The sequence below is a fragment of the Hemicordylus capensis genome, chromosome 1 (assembly GCF_027244095.1).
Source record: "Hemicordylus capensis ecotype Gifberg chromosome 1, rHemCap1.1.pri, whole genome shotgun sequence".
NCBI classification, from domain to species: Eukaryota; Metazoa; Chordata; class Lepidosauria; order Squamata; family Cordylidae; genus Hemicordylus; species Hemicordylus capensis.
The window spans coordinates 230,667,366-230,694,936 of record NC_069657.1 but is presented as its reverse complement, the minus strand read 5'-3'; the positions used below and the strand labels follow the sequence as shown (position 1 = coordinate 230,694,936).

General features: G+C 46.3%; 1 protein-coding gene across 9 annotated transcripts in view; it reads right to left on the bottom strand.

Annotated features, from left to right (window-relative positions):
- Positions 1 to 27,571, bottom strand: part of LOC128340317 (transient receptor potential cation channel subfamily M member 8-like) — a 151,867-nt gene that overhangs the window by 16,681 nt on the left and 107,615 nt on the right. For 6 of the 9 annotated variants that reach the window (XM_053285293.1, XM_053285296.1, XM_053285290.1 and 3 more), the window contains 6 exons: positions 26,804 to 27,020; positions 23,793 to 23,884; positions 23,127 to 23,268; positions 22,179 to 22,350; positions 20,079 to 20,256; positions 1,363 to 1,553 (listed from right to left, as the gene is read on the bottom strand). In XM_053285293.1, coding sequence (XP_053141268.1) covers positions 1,363 to 1,553; positions 20,079 to 20,256; positions 22,179 to 22,350; positions 23,127 to 23,268; positions 23,793 to 23,884; positions 26,804 to 27,020 — 992 coding nt within the window. Of the gene's footprint in view, positions 1 to 1,362; positions 1,554 to 9,337; positions 9,458 to 20,078; positions 20,257 to 22,178; positions 22,351 to 23,126; positions 23,269 to 23,792; positions 23,885 to 26,803; positions 27,021 to 27,571 lie in introns of those variants that run through there. The other 3 variants (XM_053285292.1, XM_053285297.1, XM_053285298.1) reach the window with 3 other exon arrangements.

Here is a 27,571-nt window from a genome sequence, read left to right as displayed (position 1 = left end):
TCTACTCATGCTCACGTTGTGGCAACTCACTAGCAAGAAAAAATGGGTTTGCAGAGTGCTCACTCCGCAAGCCTGATTTAAGGGGAGGGCTAGTTTGGCGGGTTAACCGCCAGGAAGCCTGGTGGCTCCCACGATCAGGCGAAATCGGGCTAGGCGCCCCTAGCCTGATTTTGCCTGATTGTGGGAATAGCCCCAGTGTTTGATTGTATGAATGGCTCAGGGTGTAGTATTCAAATAAACCATTTGCTAAGTTTTTCTTGAGTGAAATAAATCAATTTATGCTACAGTGTAAATGTTGGGTAATCAAAGTGTGAATAAATTCAGCCAACTGTCTTCTAAAAATACCAACCATTTTAATAAGATTTTGAATGGATTGGGTCCTTAAAACAACAGCCAGCTGCTCAATTATTTATTAAACTTATTCTTTTCTCTACTTGCTTGACAAATTAAAGAAGGGTGAGTGAATGTAGGCTATAGTCACATGTTATTTATCTCTCTAGAGATGGACTCTAAATACAACTCTCTTGTCAGCATCATTCCTGTGGCCAAAAGATTAAGCTCATTCACGTGACCAAGAATATGGTAGAAAAAGCATTCTACCCAAGTCTGGGAGCTCTGAGCATTCTCATGTTCTTGCTTGTGTGTGAATGAAAAACAAGATAAGAGGTGCCAGCAGTGATAATCTGCTAAGTGGCAGCTGAGTAGGTGGTCTGTACCCAGCTGCTGAATGGGGTAGAAAGTAAAGCCCTCCTAATAATAATAAAAAACTCTGTTAGTTGCCCCATAACAAACTGTTATCTGTGCAGTTCACAACACATTTAAAACATTAAATAAAAACACATAACACAATCGAGAGAGAGAGAGAGAGAGCGAGAGAGCGAGCGCATGCACAACAACAAAGCAATGGAAAAACTTTTTATTTTATTTTAACCCAGCAGGGCTGAGTATTTAAATAAATAAATAAATAAATAAATATTTAGTAGGTTTTTATATCTCCTCATGTACTAATCTCTGTACCGTTTACAAATTTAACAAATAGTTTTTGATTTTTTGATTTATTGCACAGGATTCAAGCACCCCACAAGAAATGTAGGCTGAGCTAGCCCAAACCTTTTAGTATAACCTGTTAATACGTGGGCTTAAAATTACAACATAAGCTGTTATTCCCAGTGTTTGGGGGTAGCAAGATAAGTCAAAAGTAAGGAAACAGTATGCTCATGCTGCTCCCTCACGAATACGAGGGCCAATTCAGCCCACAATTGTCTGAGAAGCACCAACCCCTTCCTATGGCTCTCACCAAGGAATACCAACTCACTGTCCCTCCCACTACCTAGTTAAAGTATGAAATCATATGTAACTTACAGCAGATGGAGGGTTGATTATATTCATTTTTACAACAGCATTTTAAAAGTTTCCTCATCACCATATAGATGTAGGCAAATATGACAAATGGAAATGGTATAGTTAAGCGATTGCAGTATTCTTGAACCAAGAAATAGCGCTGGAACTTCCATACTTGGTCATTGTTCTCTTGTACTGATCCAACAGTGTAACTAATGGACAGATTATAAGGATATTAGTAATCAAATTTCCCTTACATAGTTTTTAAATTCTTTTACTGACATGTTCAACAAAATATAGAGGTAAAAAAATAATCTATTTGAAACAAAAATATATAGCACAACCAGAGGAAATGAAGTTTACCGAATACATTTAACATCAAGGAATTTAGCCAACTATATTTCCAAAAAGACTGAAGGGCTAACAGGGGCTTAGGCAGAGATGGGTCATGGTCATGCTCTATTACCCCATTTAGACATAGCATGAAACCTCAAGTAGATGAAGCTGCGGTTAATCTGTGAAGCTGATAATCAAAGTTGATCAAAACGGATTAACTGCTGTTTGGCAACCTCTGGTTTCTGGGGAAATGAACCAGTCCCTCTTCTTGGTCCACACAGGCTGTATCCCAGCAAGCCTCTTGCATTGCCAGACTGTTGGCAAAGTATCAACAAGCTAGTGAAGCGGAAACCATTGGCTGCGATGTTAGAGGGGGCGTGCTCATTGTGATTGTGCCTTGTCTACCTTCGGCAGTTCAAAGACATTTTAACCCTTTCCTCAGACTGCTCATACCACTGCCTTCCACAGTTGGGGAGGGAGGATCTTGTGGCTCCCCTCTTCCTTCCCCTGGAAAGAGAGGATTGGGGCCCCTCTTGTACTGGTTAAAGATAGACTGCACAAGTGATCCCTCTACTTTTCCTCATATGTTCGCAGAACGGGTTTTCTAAAAAAACACACCTGGCAATGGACATTTGTGCCACACCCACACCAGCCGATATGGCATGCCCCCTCCCCATTTCTCCAGGGACTTCTATTTTTAACTCTCTCTAGACCCTCAGCCCTATCCTGTGCGTGACTGCTTTTGTGTGGATGGATAGGGTGAGACTGCTAGGAAGAAGGTGAAATTACTTAGAATCTTCCCTTTGGTTATTGGTAGTATTGCTCTATATTTTGTACAAGTTGGGAGGGAAAGGGGGGGGGCAGCCCCTTCCCCTGGGTGTAAATAATGCTGTATTAAAATATTATTTTAAAATTTTTAAATTGTTGTAATGTGTTAAGTTTTTCATTTTTGTCTTAACTAATGTTTTACTTTGTTTTTATTCTGTTGTAAACCACCCAGAGACAATAACTATGCTTGGTCTTGGCCAAATCACATGAGAAGTACTATCCATCTAGAGCAGGATTAAATCACATAAGAGATTCCTCTTATGTGATGAAGACAGATCATGCTCCAGAGTGGACTCCTCTCTCATGAGAGTGCCTGGTCATAGAGACACACATATGGGCTGGAGGACTTTTACCACCTGACCCAATTGACCACCAAAGCCCCAGAAAGGGCCCCTCAGCAACATCCCTCCCAGTGACTTCCAGGAAAAAGTGTGGTCTCCCTGCAACACTTCTCCATGCTCAGTTTTGCTGTTCACAGCCACCTGGCTGGCCAGGGAACATTCAGATCCTTGGGTGACACATCCTAGAGTGTCCCACAGAGATCTGAGTTCAAATCTCCATTCAGCCATGAAACTAGCTGGGTGACTCTGAGCCAGTCACTTCTCTCTCAGCCTAACCTACTTCGCAGGGTTGTTGTGAGGAGAAACCTAAGCATGTAGTACACCACTCTGGGCTCCTTGGAGGAAGAGCAGGATATAAAATGTAAAAATAAAAATAATTTGCTGCAGCGTTGGGCTAAGTCAGTACTGATTAGCCTGGGATGTAGGATTCATCTCAAATCACATGAGAAGGACTTGGCTGCCCACTCAACCCAGAACTGCTTGAACACTCAATGCAGCTCAGATCACTTTTAAGTCCAGAAGGGTTGGGAGGAAGAGAAAGGTGGGGAGTATGCATTTTATTGTTAGCCAGTGGTGCTGGGAGCCCCACAACAACAGGCCTCCCTAAAGTTGGAAGATTTACCTCATGAGAGTACAGTCAAATGGAGAGCTGAAACACATTGGTGTTTCTGTTTTCTCTGGTGGACCGGCCCACTCATGAGAAGGCTAACCGCCCCACCTCAAGCCGGCAAGCTGGTATGAGGGCAAGAGTGTGTTGGGTCTTTATTAGGGATGTGTACAAAACCGTCTTGGCCTGTTTGGTTCAAATTCGAACTGGCTTTGAACTGGGATGGGGGTGTTTGGCTTTGGTTTTGCTCGAAACCCTCTTTGGTTTGGTTCAAATTCAAACCAAGTTTGTTCGAACAGGTTTTTTAAGGTTCGCCATAGGCTATAATGGGGATTCAAACTGGCCCATTGTATCCTATGTAGAGCACCTAGGGGCACAAATGTGGGGTGGGTGGTAGGCACCCATGGGTGTCTACCGCCCACCAAACCCCAAGGCAATCGGACACTTCTCTGATTATTGGATTTTTGAATATATTTTTAATTTCCCTTAGAGAATAATGATTGGTGGCAGCCCCACCCCTTTGGAGGGTGCCAGGGTACCCCAAAGTGAGTTTGGGGGCATGGCAGGGCCAGCCTCAACTCCCCCAAGCCACCCCCAAGTCTATAGGATTTGTTGTTATTTAATTATGATTTTTAAAAAAAATAATTTTAGTCTCCATAGGAAACAATTGCTGAGCCTTCTTCATTCATAAGACCACACTACTACTATGACCTTAAATTAACTAGGTCAGTGGGTGAAAGGTCTCTAGCCTTGGTTTCCTATGCAGCCCAAATTTAATTCTTTAAAAAATCATAAATAACAATAATTCATATCAATTTGGGGGTGTCTGGGGGCAGCTGAGGCCAGCCCTGCCATGCCCCCAAACCCACTTTGGGGTGCCCTGGCACTCCCAAAGGGGTGGGGTGGGGCTGCCACAAATCCTGATAATTCCCTATGGGAAATAAAAAAACTTCAGAAATTCACCAATATTCAGAGGTGTGTCCGATTGCCATGGGGTTTGGTGGGTGGTAGGCACCCATGGGTACCTACCACCAACTCAACTTTTGTGCCACTAGAATGCCACTCCCCCCACACACACAGTAACACAACTAAGACGACAGCCAACTGGGAACCAAAAAACAACCACAGAAAGAACTGCAAAGCCAAGGGGACCAAACCAACCACCACAACAGCACAGACTAAGCTACACAACAGCCACAAACCAACAAGACCTAACTAGATAGCACAAGGCAGAAAAACCAACCTGGCACACAAACTGCAAAGAATTTAGGGGCGCGGAAAAAACAACATACCAACACTCTGCTGCTGGAGATAACTTAAAGTAACATGCACCTGGTTCTCTTTGTGTGTGCAATGCATGCCTTTTGGAAAGAAACACCTTAGACTGTGTCTGGTCCACCACATCTTTGCTCTACCACATCTTTGGTCATGAATGCACTTCCGGGGGGAGGGACGGCAGGCAGCTTCTTTAAATGTAAACATAGCCGGTGCTCTGTGACACCCAGCAGCCCCTGCAGCGGGGAATTGCCTCTGCCACTCACCTGGCTCCCACAGAGTTGAGCCCCCGCCCGCAGCCAGGTGAGTGGTGGAGGCGATTCCCTGCCGCGGGGGCTGCTGGGCGGCATGGAGCACCGGCTTGGTTTACACTTAAAGAAGCCACCTGCCCCCCCCCCCGGAGGCGCCTGGTGCATGTGTGTGTGTGCTGCTAGCTAGAAGAGGGGAAAGAGAGGGGGCAGGGGGAGGGAGAGCGTGGCTCAGACAAAATTAAAGGGAGAGGAAAGTCCAGCTCAGAGGCAGGTCAATGGAGGTCACACACAACACAGTGTGGCAGGAGACCATGTACTCATCATGGCCAGTGCATGTGTCTCTGGTGGTGTGTGTGCATGCGTGGCAGCAGAACCAAACTGGAGAGGGAAGAGAGGAGGGAGGGGAGGGGCGGCATTGGTATACAAATATGTTAGATAAATAGATAAAGATAGTACACAATAGCATATAATATATACAAATGCAGCTATACAGCAGCTATACAGTAATATTTACAACTTTCTATACTGACCAGACTGAAAACACTAAAGGTAAGACAAAACCTACTGACAGCATACACACACAACAGAAAAAGCCCCCATGCACGCACACACACATGCACATAAAACCTTCTAACTAGACAAGTACACATAATACACACACAGATATATTTACAGACATAGTTTTGGGCACAGTCCCAGTGCCCTGCCCTCCCCGCTAGCAGCAGAACCCATTTGAAAATCGAGATGTTTATATAAATAGAGAATCAAGCTTTTCAAAGATTCATCATCATTTGAACAATCATCAACCAGCATGTTTATAAATTCATCTTTTCAACAATCAAATCAAGCTGTTTTGAGATTATCTTTTAAAAAAGCAAGCTTTAAAAAAAATTCATACTTTTGAAAATCAAACTTCTATAAATTATATTATAAAAAACCAAGTTATTTTGCTATTTACATATTTACAACACATGTAGACCACCGCCGGTGCCTGGGAATTGTTTATGTGTGTGTGCCCACAGCCCCCCGAATGCTGTGGTCAGGTGAAACCAGAGGCTTGTGTTGAGCATTGGGTTATGCCAGTGGGTGGGGTGTATCAGTTGCCAAGTCACAGCACTAGTGGTGAGCATGCAGCAACTTGGTTGGCATGACTGTCACTCACGTCAGCAGAAGGTGGAACGGAGGAGGGGCAGGATGAGCAGAGGCTTTTGCCAGGCAGGTGACCAACACCATGGCTCAACCATGGGCCAATTACTCGCCCAGCTCAACCTCCAGTTCAGAGTAGCCCAGCAAAGGGAGGTTGACCTTGAGGAAGACCAACTGCTCGACCACACCAGGATCCAACCAGGACCAAGTGGGTGTTACCATGTCACCAGCACATGAAAACTCCCGGTTGCTCTGGATGCTCGTTGTTGGGCAGGAGAGGAGGTGCACAGCAACCACTGCCAGGTCCGGCCAGACTTGGTGGCAGCTTGCCCAGTATTGCACATGATCCATCTCCACAGGCTCCTCCAAGTACTGGGCAATGCATTGCTCAGCACTGGTGGGCCTGGTAGGCCAAGCCTCCCGCAAACCGGGCAAGGTGCCAAGGCACACCCACTGGGCCGATTTTGCAGGAGGAAGTGCCTGCTGCGCTGGCACTGCTGCCTGAGATGCCACGCTGCTGGACTGGGAAGAAGAAGGGGAAGGGGTAGCGGACGCCACTGGGCTGCCGACACTGCCGCTGCTGCTGAGTGCAGGTCGCTCAGAGGGAGGTGCACCTGGACTACCCTCCTGGTCTCTCCAGTTCTTAGTGACCTCCTCCTCGCTAACTCTCTGGACCAGAAAGTCCCTCCACCTGGGCAAGAAATTGGCACACACGACATTGCCCTTGATGGCCGCGTCACAGAGACAAGCAAGGACATACTCCTCCCTGTCACCCAACAAGGCGGTTGGCCACCCCAGTCTTCAGCCTTCCAGCCAGAGCACGCCCCTCTGGCATGGTCAGCAAAGTCTGGAGGTTGCCCATCAGCGTCTCAAGGCTGAGAGCTGTGTGTAGGGCCTGGCTCAGATGAGTGGTGTTGACACACAAGCTCTTCGTGGCAAACAGGAAGGGCTTGAGTGTCGACACCATCTTGGACATTAGCTTCCACTCATCATTAGAGAGGTTGCACATGCCCAAGGACTCATTCCTCACCAGGTCGCCAAGGGCTCTCTCCTGATCCAGCAGGTGCTGAAACAGGAGGAAGGTGGAGTTCCACTGCGTCTCTACATCTGTTGGGATGAGATGGCGTGGAAGCCCGAGGTCATGCTGCCTCTCACTTAGCAGTTGCCTAGACTTCTCGCTGGGGTGGAAATGGGCTGCCATTTTGTGAGACTTCTTGACAAGTGTGGCCATGGCAGCAACAGCACTAGGGATGTGGGCGCCCTGTTCCCTGGATGCCCTGGACGGGGAAAAAATTTTTGGAGGGAAAAAAACCAATTGGGGGGAGGGAAACCTTTTGTAAAAAATTGGAAGGGGTGGTGGTGGGAACTTTAAAAAAAAAGAGAAAGAGAGAGCCTGGGGTGGCAGGAACCTCTTAAAAAAATCAGATGGAGTGCGAGGTTTTTTTTTGAAAAGTAGGGAAGGAAGGGGAAAATAGGGAATTAAAAAATAGGAAAAATAAGAAAAATGGGGGGTGGTGGAAATATTTTTTTTTGGGGGGGGAATTTTTAAAGGAAAACCTACCAGCCCCATTTTTTTAAAAAATTGGGAGAACCTAAATAAAATCTTCTAAATGTTTTTAAATTTTTATTTTTATTTTAAAAAATTACATTTTAAATTTTATTTAACCCTATTTAACTAAAACCCCTTTTAACACAAAAACTTACCCACCCAACTCCACCCACAACAATGCAATAAATAATACAATGAAAACTAAACAATCAATAACCTAAATGATGGGTGTGTGTGGAATAACCTGCAGAAACAAAAGAAACAACCTGCAAAAAAAGAGACAACCTTCAAGAAAAAACACACAATATCCCTCCCCACACCCAAATGCAAAATTAAGGAGGCCCCATTTAAAACCAACTGGGGGAAGGGGAGAACAAGAAGTAAGAACTCACCCCTCTTCTTCTTCAGTTCTGCCCCAAACACTGGTCAAAGGAAGGAAGGACAAAAAAGAGACCAGTGGCAGCAGAGGCTAGCACACAACACAGGGCAGCACAGCCAGAGGCAAGGGGGATGGCAGAATGAGCTGCTTCCAGCGACTCACCCGCCCAAACAACTTAAAATAAAAACTGTGAAAATAAATTAGAAGGCTGGCTACTACTTGACTCCTACAACCCAGACTTAGGATCCCAACTAAGGTTGGGCAGAGTTGTTTCCCAAAAACAACAACAACTCCCAAAAGCAGGGTGGGACTGCTTTATAGGGCAATTGTTTGCACAGTGTCCTCGCTGACCACAATATAGACATGTTGTGCTTGCCTGCGATGATTCCTCTCTTCCACAGTGACTTGAGGATGAGCTCCTCCCAGCTGCATGGGTTCCTCCCTTGTCCTATCTGAAGCAGCCAGGTTCACTGAAAGTGTTGCTCTAGGAAGCAGCATAGCCCCCAGTCTTTCTGCCAACATTTGGCAGGAAATATGCCAACTTTCCAGCCAGCCATCAATCCTCATGCCTAGTTATATTAAGGCTTTGAGAGTGGGAGGTTGGTCTACCCTTCCAAGCTCATCCAGGACTTCATCTGACAAGCCCTCCTGAAATTGATCCATAAGAGCTGCCTCATTCCAGTCCAGGCTCAGCATACAGAAGGAACTGGCAAACACAGCAACAGAGTCTTTTCCTTGATGCAGACGTCGAATTTGCCTGTTGGCAGTCTCTGCCTTTGAAGGATCTTCATAAGCGACCCACAGCTCAGCCACAAAAGCTGCATAATTTACAAGAGGTGCCCCTTGAAGCAAAAAGGGAGTAGCCCATTTGGCTGGAGTCCCAATCAGGAGGCTTATCACAAACCCCACTTTAAATCTATCATCGGGAAAGTCCTCTGCTCTTAATTGCATGAAGAGTTCACACTGTGCTAAGAAAGCATAAAACTTAGCCAGAGATCCATCAAGCTTATCTGGAACTTGCATAGGGCACTTACGATTTACAGCCAGGCATTCAGGCACTAACTGCGTTTGAAGAGCTGCAACCGCATTGGTTAACTGGTCAACCTGGGTTTGGAGGGATTCTATCATCTTCTCCCAGCACTCCAAGAATTAAAGGGGCTGGAAACAAGCTGTCACGGCCTCACTCGACAGAAGATGCTGGCCAGAAATATGACACAACAGCCAGTAGCTCAAGTTTCAGTTATACTGCTAAATAGTCAGGTTTAACTGTCTCTCCAAGAATAGAGAAGTGAGAAGCCCAAATTCCAACATCACAATCTCTCCGACAAAAGCTGGAAGCCAATTCAACGTGTTGTTTCCAGCAGTTTGTTCAAGGCACAGGCTGCCCGATTTGTGGCCAAGAAGCTGAAAGAACAGGCCAAGGAAATAGATATCAGCTTGAGCTCTGGTGAGGAAGGTGGAGGAGAGGAAGAAACGCAGCCCACACTGGCTGATCCAGAGCCCCAGGATGGAGAGGCACAAGAAGAAAAACAGCAGCCATGTGCACTTAATCAACACTCCACTCCTGCCAGCTGCCATAGATTCAATCCGGCTTCTGTCTTCTCACCAGCTGATTACTCCTTCATAATTCCCTCACCTGCTGCTGACATTTTTCCTGTCTACACTCTCGAGGAGATAGAGACATTGGTCTTACCGTGAAGGTTCTTTTTCCCTGAAGTAGGAGATCCTAAGATAGGGTGATGTACTGCACATGCTCAAGACAGAACTGGAATCATGTGACTTGATTGAAGGCGTGGTCACCACCCAGTCCCAGTTCCAGGACTGATGAGCAAGGCGTGATGGATTCAGTGGAGAGAGCTCATTCTAACAGGATCAACTGTAGAAAAACATGTAAAGAACAAGAAAGAACAGCAACAGCAAGGACACAAACAGCGTGCCCGGATAAGGCTAGAAGAGGAAAGAAAGATTCTATGGAGCCCTGGGAGCAGGCTCGTCAATATTCCCAGAAAGGCACCCCTCCCATGGAGATTGATAGTGAACAACTCAGTAAGACTACGCCCAACCCAGACACACATCCGGGCGGGGCTGAAGATCTCCTACTTCAGGGAAAAAGAACCTTCACGGTAAGACCAATGTCTCTTTTCCCCCTGAGTAGGAGATCCTCAGATAGGGACATGCCCAAGCAGCTACTAGGATCCGGGATGGGAGGATGTGTCTAAAGTACTTGCTGGAGGACGGTGCGACCAAATGCCGCCTGGTCCTGGGAGAAATCCGGAATTTTATAATGCTTGATGAATGGAGTGGAGGAGGACCAAGTAGCAGCTCTGCATATCTCAGAAAGGGAAATGTGAGCGCAAAAGGCAGAGGAAGCGGCAACGCTTCTAGTGGAGTGTGCGGTCACCCCACCAGGGGGGTTGAGATGGAGGGCTGTGTACACCATGTGAACACAGGATTTGATCCAGCTGGCTAGTGTGGATTTTGAAACCCGGGCGCCGAGATTGCTGGAACAGAACGAAATGAAAAGGGAGTCTGCCCGGCGAATGGGTTGCGTGCGCTGTATGTACATGCGTAACGCCCTGCGTACGTCCAGCTTGTGCCAGAGTCTTTCTTTTGGATGGACCGGATTTGGGCAAAAAGAGGGGAGGACCAACACCTGTTCTCTATGAAAGGAAGAGTTGACTTTGGGAAGAAAGGTGGGGTCCAGTTGGAGGGTGACTGAGTCAGCGCTGAAGGAACAGAATTCTTTGCGAGCGGACAGGGCGGCCAGTTCAGAGACCCTGTGGGCTGAGGTCATGGCTACCAGGAAGGCAACTTTGAATGAGAGAGTTCTTAAGGGAATTGAGGCAATTGGCTCGAATGGTTCCTTGGTGAGGGCATTGAGGACCCGATTTAAGCTCCAAGAGGGGAAACGTTGGATGGGGGGCGGTGCCAAGTTGGAAGCCCCTTTCAAGAATCTGGACAAGTGGGGATGCAGGTGTGCAGGGCCCGTAATGCCCTGAGAAAGCTGGAGAATAGATGCCAGTGCGGAAGCTTGTCTTCTGAGGGTACTTGGGCGAAGCTTCATGCGAAGTCCCGACTGTAAGAATTCTAGGACCTCTGAGATCCCTGCCTCCATAGGGTCCTTGGCATGGGAGAGAGACCAGTGAAGGAACGCCGACCAGGTGTATTGATAAATGCGTATTGTGGAAGGGCGTCTGGAAGCTAAGATGGTGTCCTGGACCTCCTGGGAGTACCCTAGGTTGGCGAGTCTCGTGCGTTCAACCTCCAGGCGGTCAGCCGTAGCCAGAATGGGTCCGGATGTATGACCGGGCCTTGATGTAGAAGATCCGGGCGATTGATGTAGAAGATCCGGGCCAAGGGGGGGCCGCTGCCAGCTTCAGGAGGTCTGGAAACCACGGGCGGCGAGGCCAGTAAGGGGCTATCAGAATCAGCTCCCTTCGTTCTAACCTGAGCTTCTGGAGTACTTTCATGATAATTGGTACTGGCGGGAATGCGTACAGAAGTACTGCTGGCCAAGGAGAGTGTAAGGCGTCTATCCCCTCCGCGAGGGGAGAGTGGTACCTTGTGAAGAAGCGTGGAAGTCGGTTGTTGCCCGGAGCTGTGAAAAGATCGACTGCTGGAGTCCCCAGGTGTGTGGAGACCTGTTGAAAGACCTCCGGGTGTAGGGACCACTCTCCCGGATCCAATGCTTCCCTGCTGAGCCAATCCGCGACTTCGTTGTGATCGCCCTTGAGGTGCTTGGCGATGAGAGATTGGAGATTGAGTTCCGCCCTGGCTAGTAGAAGGTCCGCCTCCGTCATTAGGGAGGGGGACCTGGTCCCCCCTTGTCGGTTTATGTGGGCCTTTACGGTGATGTTGTCCGTCCGTAATAGTACATGGTGACCGTGGAGAAGGTGTTGGAAGTGACAAAGAGCTAAGTGGGCCACTCGAAGCTCCAACCAGTTTATGGGGAGAGACCTTTCTGAGGTTGACCAGGAGCCCTGTACGACCTGGCCCTGGCAATGTGCTCCCCATCCACTTTGACTGGCGTCGGTCGTGACCAGAACCCTGCTGGGTTCTGTCAATTGAGTTCCCCGAAGGAGGGCCGGTGATAGCCACCATAGGAGCGAATCCTTGACGGCCTGAGTAAGAGGAATTAGTTGTTTTTGGTTTCCCATGATGTGATCCTGCCATGGCAGAAGGAGCCATTGAAGAGGGCGCGAGTGCCATCTTGCCCAGGGGGTGCAATCCAGGCAGGCTATCATGGAGCCCAGGGCTTGGGCCAAGATCATGACATCCTCCTTTTGTTTGCCCAGGAGGGGGCGTAGTTGCTTGACAATGCGAGCCCTGCGTTCCTGGGGGAGGGAGATTGTGTTCTGAGCAGTGTTGAAGAATGCTCCTAGATGGACCAGCTGTTGTGAAGGGACGAGGTGGCTCTTTTGCAGGTTGATTATGAACCCGTGGTCGCGCAGAGTCTGAAGGGTGTTCTGAACATCCCTGGATGCTTGTTCCTTGGAAGGCGATCTGAGAAGGATGTCGTCCAGGTACGGATGCAGGCCCATGCCCTGGAGGCGGAGGAAGGAGATCGGGTAGATCATCAACTTGGTGAAGACTCTCGGGGCCGAGGCCAGTCCAAAGGGGAGGGCCCGATACTGATAGTGTTTCCCGTTGTATAGAAAGCGCAGGAATTTCCGATCGGAGGGTCTGATCGGGACATGTAGATATGCCTCCGAGAGATCTACTGAGGCCAGGAGGTCCCCTTTTCTCACCGCTTCCTTTATAGTGCGGAGAGACTCCATAAGGAACTTCTTCTTCTTTACGAAGTGATTGAAGGCCTTGAGGTCTAGCACCGCTCTCCAGGAGCCATCTTTTTTTGGTACCAGGAATAGGATGGAATAAACTCCCTGAAACCTTTCCGGGGGGGGGGGGGGCACGGGCTCTATGGCGTTGATCTGAAGCAGATGATGTATAGCCAGTCTCATCCGATGATGTTTGAGATGGTTGGAGGATTTTGGAGTGGGGATGAAGCGAGACGGTGGGAGGGATAGCAGGTCAATGGAGTATCCCATAGAGATGGTGTCTAGGACCCACTTGTCTGTGGCTGTCGACATCCAGGTTAGCAGAAAATGCGACAGCCTTCCCCCCACGGGGATGCCGTCATTGCTTACGCTGACGGTAGTAGGTGAATGGGCGAGAGCTTGTTCCACGGGGATGGCCTCTGGAACGGGGTCTCCAGTGTGAGTGTCCGAAACCTCTGGAGAAGGAGGAGCGTGAGTCTCTGTTTTGGTCATGTTGAAAGGGTTGGTTGTAGGGCTGGTGGAAGGAACGAAAGGAACTATGGGCGCCGCGAAAGGAAGACCGGAAATCTTTCTTAGTGGCTGGCATGACTTTCTTTTTGTCTTTGGTATCCACCAGAATGGGGTCCAGTGACTCGCCAAATAGGGAGGAGCCCGAAAAGGGGGATGCCGTCAGGGCCATCTTTGATTTGGTATCAACATGCCAGGATTTGAGCCAGAGGATCCTGCGAACCACGACACCGGAGACCAAGGCTCTGGAAGATTGTTGTATAATATCCAGGCTGGAGTCCGCTGTCAGAGCCGCGGCCTTGGCCATCTTGTTAATCCCTGGCGTAGTTTGGTATTTTCCGGGGGGACCAATTGCACCAGCTCCTTAGCCCAGAGGACCGTAGCACGTGCGAAGATGGAGTTGGTAGTAGCCATTTTGATAGCCGACGCAGAGGCCTCATGAGCTTTCTTTAGCAGGGCGTCACAGCGTCGGTCTTCCTGGGATCTGAGTTGCTCTTGGTGTTCGGATTGGACTAGCGCCCCCGACACCAGTTGGGCGACAGGTGGATCCACCTTAGGAATTGCGATGAGAGAAGCCACATCTGAAGGTAGGAGATAGTGTTTCTTTGGTAGGCTGCCAATCAGCTTGGATGAGGTAGGATGTTGCCACTCAGCGCACATAACCTTCTTGAAAGGGAACAACAGGGTTATTCGGTTCTGTGGGTGGAAAAACCTGTTGGTCAAAGGAGGTGGTAGTGGTATTGGAAGGATCCTCCGTGGGGGAGACATCCTTGATTGTGCGTTTAGCTTTAGCTAATAGGATCTCAAAATCTGAAGATGAGAATAACCTGGTGGAATTAGAAATAGGAGGGTTGATTTCTTCCTCAGACAACTCTCCCTCCTCTTTTCCAGAATCAGAGTCATCAACTGGAGCCAGTGGATGTGAATGCGAGGACCGCTCCTCGGAGGAGGAGTGATGAATAGGTAGCGGGGCAGGTAAGGTCGGTAAGTGGGGGGGGGTTGAGGGTTAGGGGGTTGTGGGGGTGTAGCATAGGATTAGGGAGGGTAGGTTTGGATGGAGGGGGAATACGCCTCTGAGGCAAGGTAGAGGAGGAAGATGAAGAATTCCTCTTGCGCTTGCTTCTGCATCTGAGAGCAGGAGGTCTTGGTAGAAATTGACCCCTCTCCCACGTGGGGATAGCTCTGCGCCTAGGGCTAGAGTCTGGGGAAGATGAAGAGAGGCGATTGCCAGCCAGTACTCTGGCCCTCCTAAGCCCCCTATGCTCTCCTGGTATAGAGGGGACAGCCTCTCTTTGTAATGGGAGAGCAGGATTAGGGGCACCAGGTAAGGGAGCCTGATGCAGAACAGGCTGGTTTGAGTCAGAAAGGGCTGTATTTGGTAAGCCCGTAGGAGCTGAGGACACACTGTGGAAAGGGTCTGTAGGCTGCACTAGCTGAACATACGGAGCCGCAGGTGGCTCTAAATTAAATTCTCTGGCAAAAAAAGCTCTTAGCCACTGGGTGGCTTGAGGAGAAAAAGGATCACTGCTTACAGTTTGTGGTTGAGCAGGGAGGTGAGAAGTGCCTGCGGCTGCGTTCTGGAGCGGGGGCGGGGGGGGTTCCCCCTCTACCACCAGATCATTAGAGTGTATGGGTATGGGAGCCGGTAAGGTGCCCACCGGGCTCCGGACTCCAGCGGCAGTCGTTTCAACAATATTGGCGCGCTCCCTCTCCTTCTCCTTAGATTTAGCGCCATTCTTTCCTGCTTTCAGTTTCGAGCGGCGGCAAACCGATTGTATAAGGAGCCGCTCACTCAGCCACTTACGCCCCTCAACTAAAAGACCAGCTTCTCTCTTTGAATCCTTTCATTTTTTCTTCTTTTTAGGAACAGAGGGCTGGTCATTTAAGTGCTTTTCTTTCTTTGCCGCCTTACCCGGCCGTTGCTCGGCGGGTTTTGAGGAGCGGGGCTGTTGGGAGGGGTCAGCAAATGGCGGCGGAGCCGCGAGCCCCGGGAGCAATGTAGGCGGGGAAAGAGCTGCAGCAGAACACACTGCTGAAGCAGCCGGCTGAGTTTGTAAATGGCTCTGATCTAAAGCCTGCGATAGGAGAGCACTCTCAGAAAGGGAACCCTGCATTAGCTCCTCGGCATGAGACGCCTCCATAATAATGAAAACTAAAAGGAACAATTTGGAGTCTGATTAAGATTGGAAATTAAGAAGATAAATTTTAAAATAATTCAATTTTGTGGCCAAATGGAAACCTGCTCCCTTCCCACCCTTGCACACAAGTAGAGGAAGAGAGGCAGGAAGCAAGAGGGGAGTGAGAGTAAGAGAAAGCCAAAGGTAAGCAGAGAAAAAACCTAACTGACCAGAGCTCTCTCCAAATAGGTCCTATCCCAAGCGAGACAGAACTGGAACTGGGACTGGGTGGTGACCACGCCTTCAATCAAGTCACATGATTCCAGTTCTGTCTCGAGCATGTGCAGTACATCACCCTATCTGAGGATCTCCTACTCAGGGGAAAAAGTGGCCTTTCAAACTCTGGCTCAGTTCTTGACCCTTCTTTCCAAAGATCACCCGGCCCTGCTGGCCACTCCTGCACCAATCACTCACCCTGGCCTGGCTGTCCCCATTAATATTACCGGCCTGGTCCTCCTCAGACACCTCCTCACTCTCTAGTAAGTCACCTGCCTCCCACTCCTCTCCAATGTGCTCGAGTGGGGGCATCACAAATTAGAGCCATTGTCTGTCACAATGAACCCCTTCTGAGGTGTGGCAACCCACCTATTCACTCCTCAATTTGGTGGCCGAGTATGGCTGCCATCTCCTCCTTGGTGTGCTTGACATCCAAGTTCTCCATGTGCAAGATGACCCATTGGTGCCAAAATGCTGTGTGGGACACGCTGGATCCAGAAGCAGCACCGGAGGTCCCCTATCTCTCTGGACCCCACCAGTGGGCACCCAGGGCCAGGAAAGCAGCGTGCATCCCACTCACACTGTTCCACAGATCAGTGGTGAAATGCATGCTGGTGCCAGCGGGTGCTGCACACAGCATGGCTGACACAAGCTCCCTGTGCAGCCTGTAAAGGGAAGGGACCACATTCCAGCTGAACGTGGTCCTTGAGGGGATGGTGTAGTTGGGCTCTAGCAGCTGGAGTATCCGGCAGAAGCAGGAGTTCTTGACCAACTGAAAAGGCTGGTCGTCAGTGGCCATCATCTCCCTTATGAGGTGGGTGAGGAGACGTGGGTCCCCGTGACCAGGGCGCTTCTTGCCCGATGACTGTGTCCATTGATTGACTGGCAGCATGCCACCCTGCTCACCACACAGCACTCAGACATTACTGAAAACCCTAAGGGCTTTTAAAAAAATTTGGAAAAATGTTTAAAATATAATAATGGAGGGTGTTTTTTCCCCTAAAATAAAAAACCCCATTTTTGAGTGGAGGACTTTTTTTTAAAGCCTATTTGGGGGGAACTTTTTGAAAATAAACCCTATGGGGGGACCTTAAAAATCCCTATTTAAAGAAAACCATTTTAAAAACAAGCCTGCCCACCCACTCCACCCACAACAACAAAATACAATTTTAAAAAACCCAATACAATAAAGTACACAATGGGGGGCAACTAAGGGGAAACCTGTGAAAACAAGAAAGAACCTCTGAAAACAAGAAACAGCCTCTAAAGAAAAAACAGAAAATACACCTCCCCACACCCAAACACGAAAGAAGGCCCTAAATACCTCCCCACACCCAAACTTGAAAGGAACACTAAAGGGGGAAAGGGGACAACAAAAAGTAATCACTTACTCCCTCATTGTCCTGGAGATCTTCTGCCCAACACACTGGTCAGGAGAAAAAAAGAAGGAATTCCAGACCAGTGGCAGGCTGGCACAGTGTGGGAGTGCAGGCACAGCCGGGGTGGGGGGAGAGCAGAATAAAAAGCTTTCCAGGTATTTCACCTCCCCCAAAAATAAATCAAAGTAAAAACACTGATTAAATAAATAAATAGGCTGGTGGGGGGAAAGGCTGTAGGAATGGGGAAGGGGAAGGGGAAGGGCGTAGCGGGAAGGAAAGGGGAGGGCAGAGGTGCTGGATTCTGGAGCAGTCAGTGTGCTAAGCTCAACAAGAAAAGGATTAACAAAGAAAAGCACCTGCTCCAGAGAAAAGAGGGAACCCCTGACCCAGAGGAGAGGTGGTGGGGGGGAGAGAGGTGGAGAGAGAGAGAGAGAGAGAGAGAGAGAGAGAGAGAGAGAGAGAGACTCACTTGGGGGGAGGGGGAAGCAGCAGAACAAACACACACACAGTCACACCAGGGAGAAAAGATTTAAATCAGGGAAGAGAAGGGGGGGCAGAAAAACAGGCAGAAAGGAGGATTGGGAACAAAAACACAACAATCTGCCAAGCAAACTCTCACCACACCAGCAGCTGCAGCAGGCCAGAAAGAAGCCAAGGAACACTGCCACCAGAGTAATTTTGCTAGGCCATAGGCTTGGCTTTAAATAGGATTTGAAACTCCCCACTTTGGGAGCCCCCACCTTTGACCTCCCCCCTGGCCAATAAGGTGCCAGTTCTCAAGGACTGGCATAGTGCAGTGCCTACCAGAGAGCCAGACTAATCTGGCCAATCAGGTAAGCAACAGCTCAGCCAATGAAATCAAGCAACACAAGTCACACAAAATGGAGGACATAATCTAAAATGGCCTCTAGATCTAGAACCTTCAAACTAGCTCAAATCAGCTCGAATCAAATCTGGATCGATCGGTTCAAACTCAGACCGGCATTGCCAATGCAATACTCTGTTTGGTCCGAGTTTGAACCTTCAATATAGGCACATTCAATATAGGCCAATTCCCTGACAGGAACCCTGGTAAGGGAAATATTAGTCTTATGTTCCACAGCCACTCCTCCTCCCCGTCCATGTCCTTTCACCTGCTCTACAACAGAGTATCCTGCTGGGAGAAGCTGGGCCCAAACCAGAACACTAGCCCCCACACCATCCAGGTCTCTGTAATATATACCAGGTCAGACCCACAATAAAATCATGGATGATTTGTGTTTTATTTTGAACTGACCTAGCATTACAGAGAAGCAAGCTGAGGTTCTGTGGGGGTTTGGCACTGCTCCCATTGTTCAAAGAGCTGGCAGGGAAGCTGGAAAGGGTAACAGCTATTAAGTTTAGAATCTCCCTTCCCCTTTAACAGCCTGCTAGCTTGCCAATGCCACATCTTCCTCTATTCCCCACCACCACTGGAATCATCCCAGAGACAGTGAACACGCTCCCTCCAGCTCCAGGTTCACCAAAATATGTATCTGCATAGAGTCTAACAAATAAACAGAGAAGTTATTAAAGCAGCAGCATAACTTGCGTCAGCCCTCTGTCCCACCCTCAAAGCCTCGGGAATGATTTAACCCTTACCCTTAAATAAAACCTTCTCTGATTTTGAACACCTCTCTCTCAGCCAGTCATTTTCCTGCAACCAACACTTTGCATTAAATTTATTCTGACATGGAACTGCTCCACCCTGAGCTAATTTCCCCACACAAAGCCCAAACGCAATTTTTGAGGGGCTTACCAATCACCCCAGGGCAGTTCCCTTAACAAGTATATCAACAGGTATTGTTTCCATCCTCATACATCTGGTAAAGTTGAACCTGTTGCCTGTCATGCAACTGTTAAAAGTGCTGGGCCTTCTGGCCTTACTCCCTCCCCCTTTTCAAGGTACCAGGTTGGGCAGTGGTAAAAGCTGAACACAAGCACTGAGGCCTAGCAGTTCTGAGGTAAAACAAAGCAGAAAGAAGGTGGTGGCCATTGGCAGATAGAAGCAGTCACAGCCAAGGAGTAGAAGCCTATGTAACAGGAAACAGGCTTCAGAGACAGGAGTTAAACCTTTCAAATTTAATGGCTGACCTGTAATTTCAAGACATTTCTCCTTGCTGGGGCTGGGGGTAGGACAGAGTTCACCAGGCCTGAGAGAAGCCCTGTCCAGATGTTACCAGAGCAGGGGACACTGAACAGCCATTGTTCACCCTCTCACTTCTCTGCACAGTTGCTCTCTTAAAAAAAAAAAGAGGAGAAACCTCACCCTATACTAGCAGGCCATGTAGGAGAATAATTTTTTGCGAGGAGGGCAATTTTTGAGTTATAAAATCAATATCTGCACAGTGCAGGAAAGAACGGGGGGGGGGGGGGGGGGTTGAGCAGGACTGACGTCAGAATCACCTCAACCAATGGGAGAGAGTTCTTGCTTTTCCAGAGAAATGTGAATCCTTAAACAGATTTTTAAAACAAACTACTTCACATAGGACAGAAGAAAAGGCAATAATACCTGAGCTGCTTAACACTGCTAAAATGCTATACGAGCTTTAGAAGACATCCCCATTTCTATGTGAAATAATGTTGTGCTGGGGGATAAATGACTTTGCCAATAGCACTGATGTAACACTCAAAGACTGTGATTTTGATGCTACATCATCGATCAGAATGCAGGTAATTGGTATCAGAATGTACTGGGGTGTTTTTGGTTTTTTTACACTTTGGGTGTTAATGCTGATAAACAACAGAAAGATCAACTTTACATAATATTTTGGTTGGAATGCCTCTTCTAATTAGCTTAACCACAAATCATGAATGAAAAATAGATTGTTCATTCTTTCCCCAAACAATCTATGGGTGGTTAAGGAACTCAGGTTAATAAAACCTAAAAGTCAGTAGCCACGCCCCCTGGAGGGACAGCATCAGAGAAACCCTTCAATATAATACATACCCAAACATGGCTATTAACAAGTTCACCAGGAGGATGTTGGTGGACAACATGTAGATACACACTAATGGAATAGTGATCCATTCTGGGAACCGGGGGTGGTTGTTGGAATCCACTTCTACACACAGAGGTTTTGATTCATTCCCATTGAAGGTACAGTGCTGAAAACTGTATGTGGTAGCTATTATGAAAGGAAGAAATGGAAAAGATTCCCAAAAATTCAGAAAGATGCCTAGATTCTTTACACTGAGGGGTTGATAGCATATTGTTCAGCATTATCAGCAACTGTGAGCCTTTCATGTGATCCTGTGAACCTTTCATGGCATCAGCTGGGTTTTGCAGAGCCATGCTGGCATTCATTCTTATCTAAACAGTTGAGAGTCATAAAGTAAAACAGTCATTTTTACATAACCATGAATAAAAACATAGCCAGGATAGAGGGACAACCATTGTGGTCTCTTTGTCATTGTTAGAACCCTGTAGGGTCTGGTGTCATGTTCTCTGCTTAGTTAATCCAACCAAGCAAATCCCAAAAAAGTACAAAAAATTAGGAGGATATTGGTGGACAACATCACAAATTTCTAGATATTAGCCAAATTAGCAACAGCAATTGTCAGTTTGGCACTCCATTCTGTACACAGAAAGTTTTGTGAAATTTGTACATTGTTCTACTATGAATAAGTTGCTGCTTGCATAGTAAGTCTGGTTGCATAATTTAGGACTAAACTGGAACTGCCATAATGCTGAACCCTGGGGCTGCTGCACACTTCTAAGGCAGCCCTTAACACTGTTAAGAATGGGTGGTGGCACAAGCAGCGCTTCCACTGTTGCCCCTTTGTGACAATTGAGATAACCATGGGAACACTATTTGCACTACCACTTGTTTCTAACTAGTGGTGTGCACGGAACCATGGCTCCACTGTTCGATGCTGGCGGGGGAGTGCACTTACGCCTCCTGCCGTTTTCCCCCTGCCGGCGCTCCTTTTTAAAAAAAGTTCTTGGGGTGGCAGTTCTTGGGGTCCCTGCCACCCCTGCCCCTGTTTTCGGCCTGTAGTGGCCACAAGTCCAGAGCGCAGGCACGGACAAAAATGGGGGCAGGGGTGGCAGGGAGGTACACTGCCCCCTCAAGAACTTTTTTTAAAAAGGAAAGCAGGTAGGGGGGAAGTGGTGAGAGGGGTAAGTGCACCCCCCACCCTTAAAGAACGCCCCCCCCCCTGGCATTGAACTGTGAACTGGCAGCAGCACAAACTTGTTCGAAGGTCTCTTGCATGGCCTTCAAACCAGTTCGTGCACATCCCTATTCCTAACAGTGTTGGGGCTGCCTTGGGAGTCTGCAGCAGCCCTGGATGTTGCAGCTCTCTAATGCTGGGTATCACATCAGACACCAGGTGTGGTGAACACAACAGCTTATATCCTAACCTGCACTGCTTTGCTCCATGGGTGGGAGCTCCTTCCATGAATGGAAAGAGGGCTGCACTCTTTCTTGGGTGGGGTCTTTTCAAGAGCAGAAGGGGTCCTTCCAAAAGTGTAAAACTCTTCCTGTTTATGGAAGGAGCACCCAACCACAGAGAACCATAGTGCAAAAGGTAAGACATAACCAATTCATATGCTGGATAGTTATGAGTACTGCCTTTATCCTTCCTGGCTAGATAAGGCAAGATAGCTTATGAGAGAACTATCAGACAACAGCCACAGCTATCTAAAATCTCTGTTCATTTCCTGAGTTGCACTTCCACCAGAAGATCTGGAACTGGAACCTTAAAAGCAGTCATTTTGAGGGCACCAAGGAGGGGAGTGGAGGTAGGGTTGGACCAAATCACCAGGAAGATGTAATAAAGGAAGATAGGTTGGGTATATAAACTTATAGAGGCTTTATTATGGAGTGTGTGTGTGTGGCCCTTCATCATCTCTTTTAGTGTACTATCATCTCCTTTAGTGTCAGTGTACTCAGCCTGACACTAAAAGATCTATGTGCACTAGTACACATGTACTAGTACAGCTTATTTTTTCACTTGAACAGATGATGGAAGCTTTGAGCTTCCTTTAGGAATGTGCACCTACTCCAACCCATAGCTTTTTGAGATTGCAGCTCAAGATGGATACCATCAATGTCGTCAGGATATTGGCCAAACATTGCAAGGTAAGGTTCATAGATGACTGATCGGAATATCCATTCCCAGCGATGTTCATTCTTTCGTAAGATTCCTTGTCTGGCCACTCCAAAAGCTACCATCCATACTGCAAAGAGGAACAGGAAGAAGAAGACATCTATCATCTGTAAGAAAGAAGATTTTGAAATTTAAACCAACTTGAACTAGGTTTTCTGGGTTCTGCTAAGTAATTATAAAACATTTTTTGGTTAAGAAAAATAATTATGACTTTCTCAGTATCACCCAGCCTCAGACCTCAACTTTTAAAGTGAACATTAGAGAAATGACAAATTAATTCTTTGCATACCACCCCAAGGGAGCATACTGTGAATGGGTAGAACTTGCTGCAAAATTAGGATCCAGTAAAAAAAAAAGTTATTGAAGCTGTGCCTAACAGTAAGTCTTAAGTCAGCATTAAAAGTGAACAGACCTAATTATGTCCATATAGATCACGGAACAATTCTGTTGTAAAATTTTCTTATTTCTCCCCAACTATTTCCTACATTCTTCTTAAATTATTAATTCTTGCATCTCAGGGCTTCCATGATACAACTGGCAAAATGCCTCCCAGCAGATTCATTCTAGTTACAGTATAGTACTTTTGTTTTCTTAATTACATTTTCTGTAATAACTCTAACTTGAGGATTTAATCTAATTGATGAAACTCTAATCTAATTGATGAAATTGATGAAACTGAACCTGAAGGTTCAGACTGGCATTCCAAATATGAACCCTCAGTTTTGTCACCATGCCGAAATGTATTTCCCCACATTCAAACGTAACATCTGTGGAACTGTTGGCCCATTCAACTGCGTTTCCGCATTACGTGTGGATTCGGCCAGAGAGAATTCTGGGGATTCCAGTCTGAACCATGCTCACATTATTCAAATTTCTGTCTTACCATCCTCTGAAGCATAATTATCTTGGGTCCTAGATTCCTGCTTACTGTGAAAATATGTATCAGCCTTAGTGTGAAAATGATGTAATCCAAGCAAAAAATGACTCTGCCAGAATACCAGGCTGTCTCATTTGAAGAGTAGAGCCTAGGCAAAGAAACATATATATATTCACTAAAATTTCCATTGTCAAATGAACTACTAGAACTATTTATAAACAAACTAACCTGACAATATTAAACTTAAATTAAGTGTAAACCACAAATCTCCCTTCCGCACAAAAAGGACTGTTCTGGATTATCAGTTACAAGAGGAGTGTTGTTGATTGCATGTTTGCAGAATAATGATTATTTGGGTTGCTTCTCTTTGGGCTTATCTTACCATCAGTGCAAAAGATGGTTTACTCCTTGGAAGAGAAATATAGGGGGAAATACACTGCTAGGTCTTTTCTCTGCTAGGTCTGATCTCCAAGACATTAAAAGGCCTAATGTCAGAATGTTTCTCCCTTGCCAATAGTCACCTGTTCTGCCAGATTAAGCTTTCAGTGTTAGGTAAAAACACCTAGTACAACATGACCATACAACATCATTATTATCACACCACAATGGTCTGCTGGCTCTGAGGCTCAAAACAACAAACAACATAGTGACAACAGTTTGGGTAAAACTCACCTGAACACAATTCCTGCTATGAAGTAGAAAATTCCAAGGCTGTCCATAACATTCCACAAGTCTTTAAAATATTTACTACCATTCATGTACCACTAATGAAGGGGTGGGGGGGAAGAAACCACACAAAAGAATAATTCAATGTTCCATATCCCATAGGGTCGACAATACTCATTTGCCCTTACTTGTAATGGATACTTCACTATCTTAATTAAAATGCCACTCCCATATTTGCTGGAGTATGCATGTGGAGGGGTTAGAATTTGCTTTCACTCCTTAAGGTAATGCTGCACAAGGCAGCAGCATTTGGTTGGGATTTTTTTGCAGGCACAGGGCTGACCCAAACAATGAGGATCTGGAATGGCTACACCTATTTATTGGAACTACTCCTTACTCTAGCAGAATTACAGGCAATGTAGGATTAGCCAGTTGACCATCAAGGAATAGAGTAGACATTTTGGGCTTTAATTCCTACAGTAGCCTTGGGGAAGTTTGGTTTTGCATACTTTAAAATGTCAGGTAGGGTTCTTCATGTTCAGATTTAGTTTGTCTGGTTTTCAACCCTAGGCTTCTAATTAGGTCACAGCTGTATGGGAGCAATGGATAGAAGAATCTGCTCTAGATTCTTCTATCCATTGCTCCCAAACTGCTGAGCACCTTTGAGGCAGCCAAAGGATGAAGGATGGCTTATCTAACCACCCATTCATTCACACTTCCTGGCTCAAGGGGAGCTGCAACCACAAGCATGCTTGAGCAATGCTGGACTGATTGACCTTCAGCTCAGGCTCTCCAGTGGGAGCAGGGCTGATTAAAACTTGCCTAACACACAAGATGTCCACAAGATGTGTGGACAAGGAAGAGCACAATCTCCTTTATCCAGAATGGATTACTCCACCAAGGCAGGCAGCAGAAGACATTCTCTTCCCACTTCCAGTTCACAGGAGAGGATAACCACACTGAGGAATGTAAAGAGGCTGGTAGTTAAGTTGCAGGTCAGCCTTTGTAATGAATAAAGCTGTGGCCCTATTTCAATCCACATTTGGCATCTCACATCTTCACTCCAGGTGTGAGAGTAAGTTCATTCAGAAATAATCAAGAATCAAGATTTTAACAAAATAATCAAGGAAGTGCTGCCTGTTCCCATGCATGTTTAATTAGAAGTAAACCCCGCTGCATTAAGTGGAGCTTACTACGAGGTAAAATGTGCACACAGACTTGCAGGCTTTATCATATTTGTTCACCTTTTCAGAGAAATGATCTTAATTATTTAAGATGGATTTTTTTTAATCTATAAAACATGCTAAGTTTGTGTTTGCAGCTAAGATCTTCTAGCTACAAGGCTGTAGGGCAATCAAATTAAATAATGCAAATAAAGGATGGTATTTTAAGATGCCAGTATGGAAATGAGTGCTCCTACAGGCTACTAAAGCAAATACTGATTTTCTGCATATCTAGTTCCCTCCCCACCCCCACAGTTTTTACTGGATACTCACTGCTATGGTCTTCAGATGCTGTATTTGCAATAAGAGCTACCAATCATCCATTTTTAATTAATAATAATAATAATAATAATAATAATAATAATAATAATGCGCATGTCATTATTATCAATATCAGACCATTCCAGATTCAACAATATTAGATGTACCTTTTTTGAGAACACTGCAGACCCATAGTTCAACATTATTCCTTACATTTGGCAACAAAACCTACCCTAGCTTATGGCTACCATTAAACTTTGGAATATCTTATTTGCTTGCTTGTTTAATGCCAATACATTATGCCTTCTTGTGAGGATTAATCCACACAATTAACCCAATTTATGTGAGTTAATTTTCCCAGTTGATCAACGTCTTTCCCAGGAACCAGTATAACCAGATCTGCCATGCAAAAACAACCTATCTTTCCCATGATAGGTTGTGGATCTGCCCATCACAGATCCAACAGTGATCTGGGTGAATGCTGAACCACTCATAGAACCTGCACCCATGCACAAATTCATAACAGATTTATAAATGGTTGCAGTAAACATACATCAAAACCAATATACTGATAAGAGTCAAATTTTAATACTTTTTTCAAACTGTGCAAGAATCTTCCCCATACTCAGTAAATGAAGTTTGGAAATGAAACAGTGATATATACTGGAGCATGGAGCAAACTAAAGTTTGATGCTTTGACCATGGTTAAAGGTTCTACTGGCATATTAATGGCTAATGCTAACTAGGACTGAATCTTAACTAAGGAATTGATACAAAACTGATATAGGAACTGTAGATAGCCATGGGCATCTACAGGACCTTTCCCAGAGGAGGGCAAAGACTGCAATCTGGGAGTAAGTCCCAATGGGGCTGGTTCAATTAGGGCAATTGCCCCACCACCAGCAGCAATGGCAGGCCTCACTGAAGATACTAACTAATCTTTACACACATAATGTGGAACCATGAATCCAATAGACCCACAGTTCTATGCCCCATCGCCCCACCCTATTCTCCTGTCCGAATTCAGATGTAATGAAGAACACTTTCTCTGCAGTCAGTGAGACAGTAGAGAGGAGGGGGAACTGGCTGTCTGGGCTTCCTTTTTGCATGAAGGACAGTCAACACAGTCAATCGCGGCTGGGGGGAACACAACCTGTGGTTCCAAAATCGTATGCAACACAGGATGTGTTGAACTTTGGGTTGGGGAGACGAAACTCACTGCAACCTGAGAGTTCAGATTGGAGTTACAGAAACAAAACCTTGAGTCAGTCACCTCACAGAACCGGAGTTCCCTTCATTCAGATGTAACTGTACAACAACCTCTGCCCTCTTAAATTCCAGTTCTGCGTTATGTGTGAATGTGGCCACAGTTTTTGGCACAGAATGCCAAATATTGTAGTGGGACACACATGGAAATAGTGATGCAGGGAGAAAACATCAGATTTAAATCCCCAGAGCCTCCACCTCTTACTGCAGATGAATAATCTTCCTGGAAATAAAACTTTTTTAAAAAAACTTCCAAGCACTCCCTACTTGTCTCACTTCATCACAAAGCAGGATGAAGACCAGCACATAGAGAATTAGTTCCAACGTGGTGGGCTCCTTCTGGAAATCCATGAGCAAAACATAGGCAAACAGCAGCAGGAAGGCAATGTAGAAGATGACAGTCCAAGAGAATACCACAAATGGTGATGTGAAGAATGAAACATAATATAGGAATAGCTTTTTTCTGTTGTCAGTTGGCTTTTTCCTAGTCAAAGAAACAAACATCTTAGAACTGATAAAAATTCTTACTAGTATAATGTATAATAAAAAGTCATTTTAAAAACATAACAAATAAGAAACACTTAGGAAACATAATGTCATTGCCAATTTATCTTGAATCAATCTTGTTCTGGAAAGACAGTATCTATGAGTAAGGAAATGGTTGACTGTAGAGAATATCCATTCCCTACATCTGCCACTTCTAAAAGACTTGCAGATTTAAAGCTGCATGTGTAAAATTCTGCCTTACATCCATTCTGTGTATATAAGGTTCATTCTGCAAAATATTTGGCTAACCTTCAAAGCCTCCAGTTGGTAGGCTTTGCCACTGACAAGGAACATCAGAAATTCACTGGGTTGTATGTAGGGATGTGTGAATCAATTTGGGTACAAAATGATTTGTATCCGAATCTACCTGTTTCAGGTGATTTGTATAAAAAACAAATCACCCCTTTGCTAGCCTGGCCAGATTCAGGTCCAAAACAAATCACCCAAATTTCAGAGCCAAAAGTTTTGTAGATTCAGACCTTCATTTTG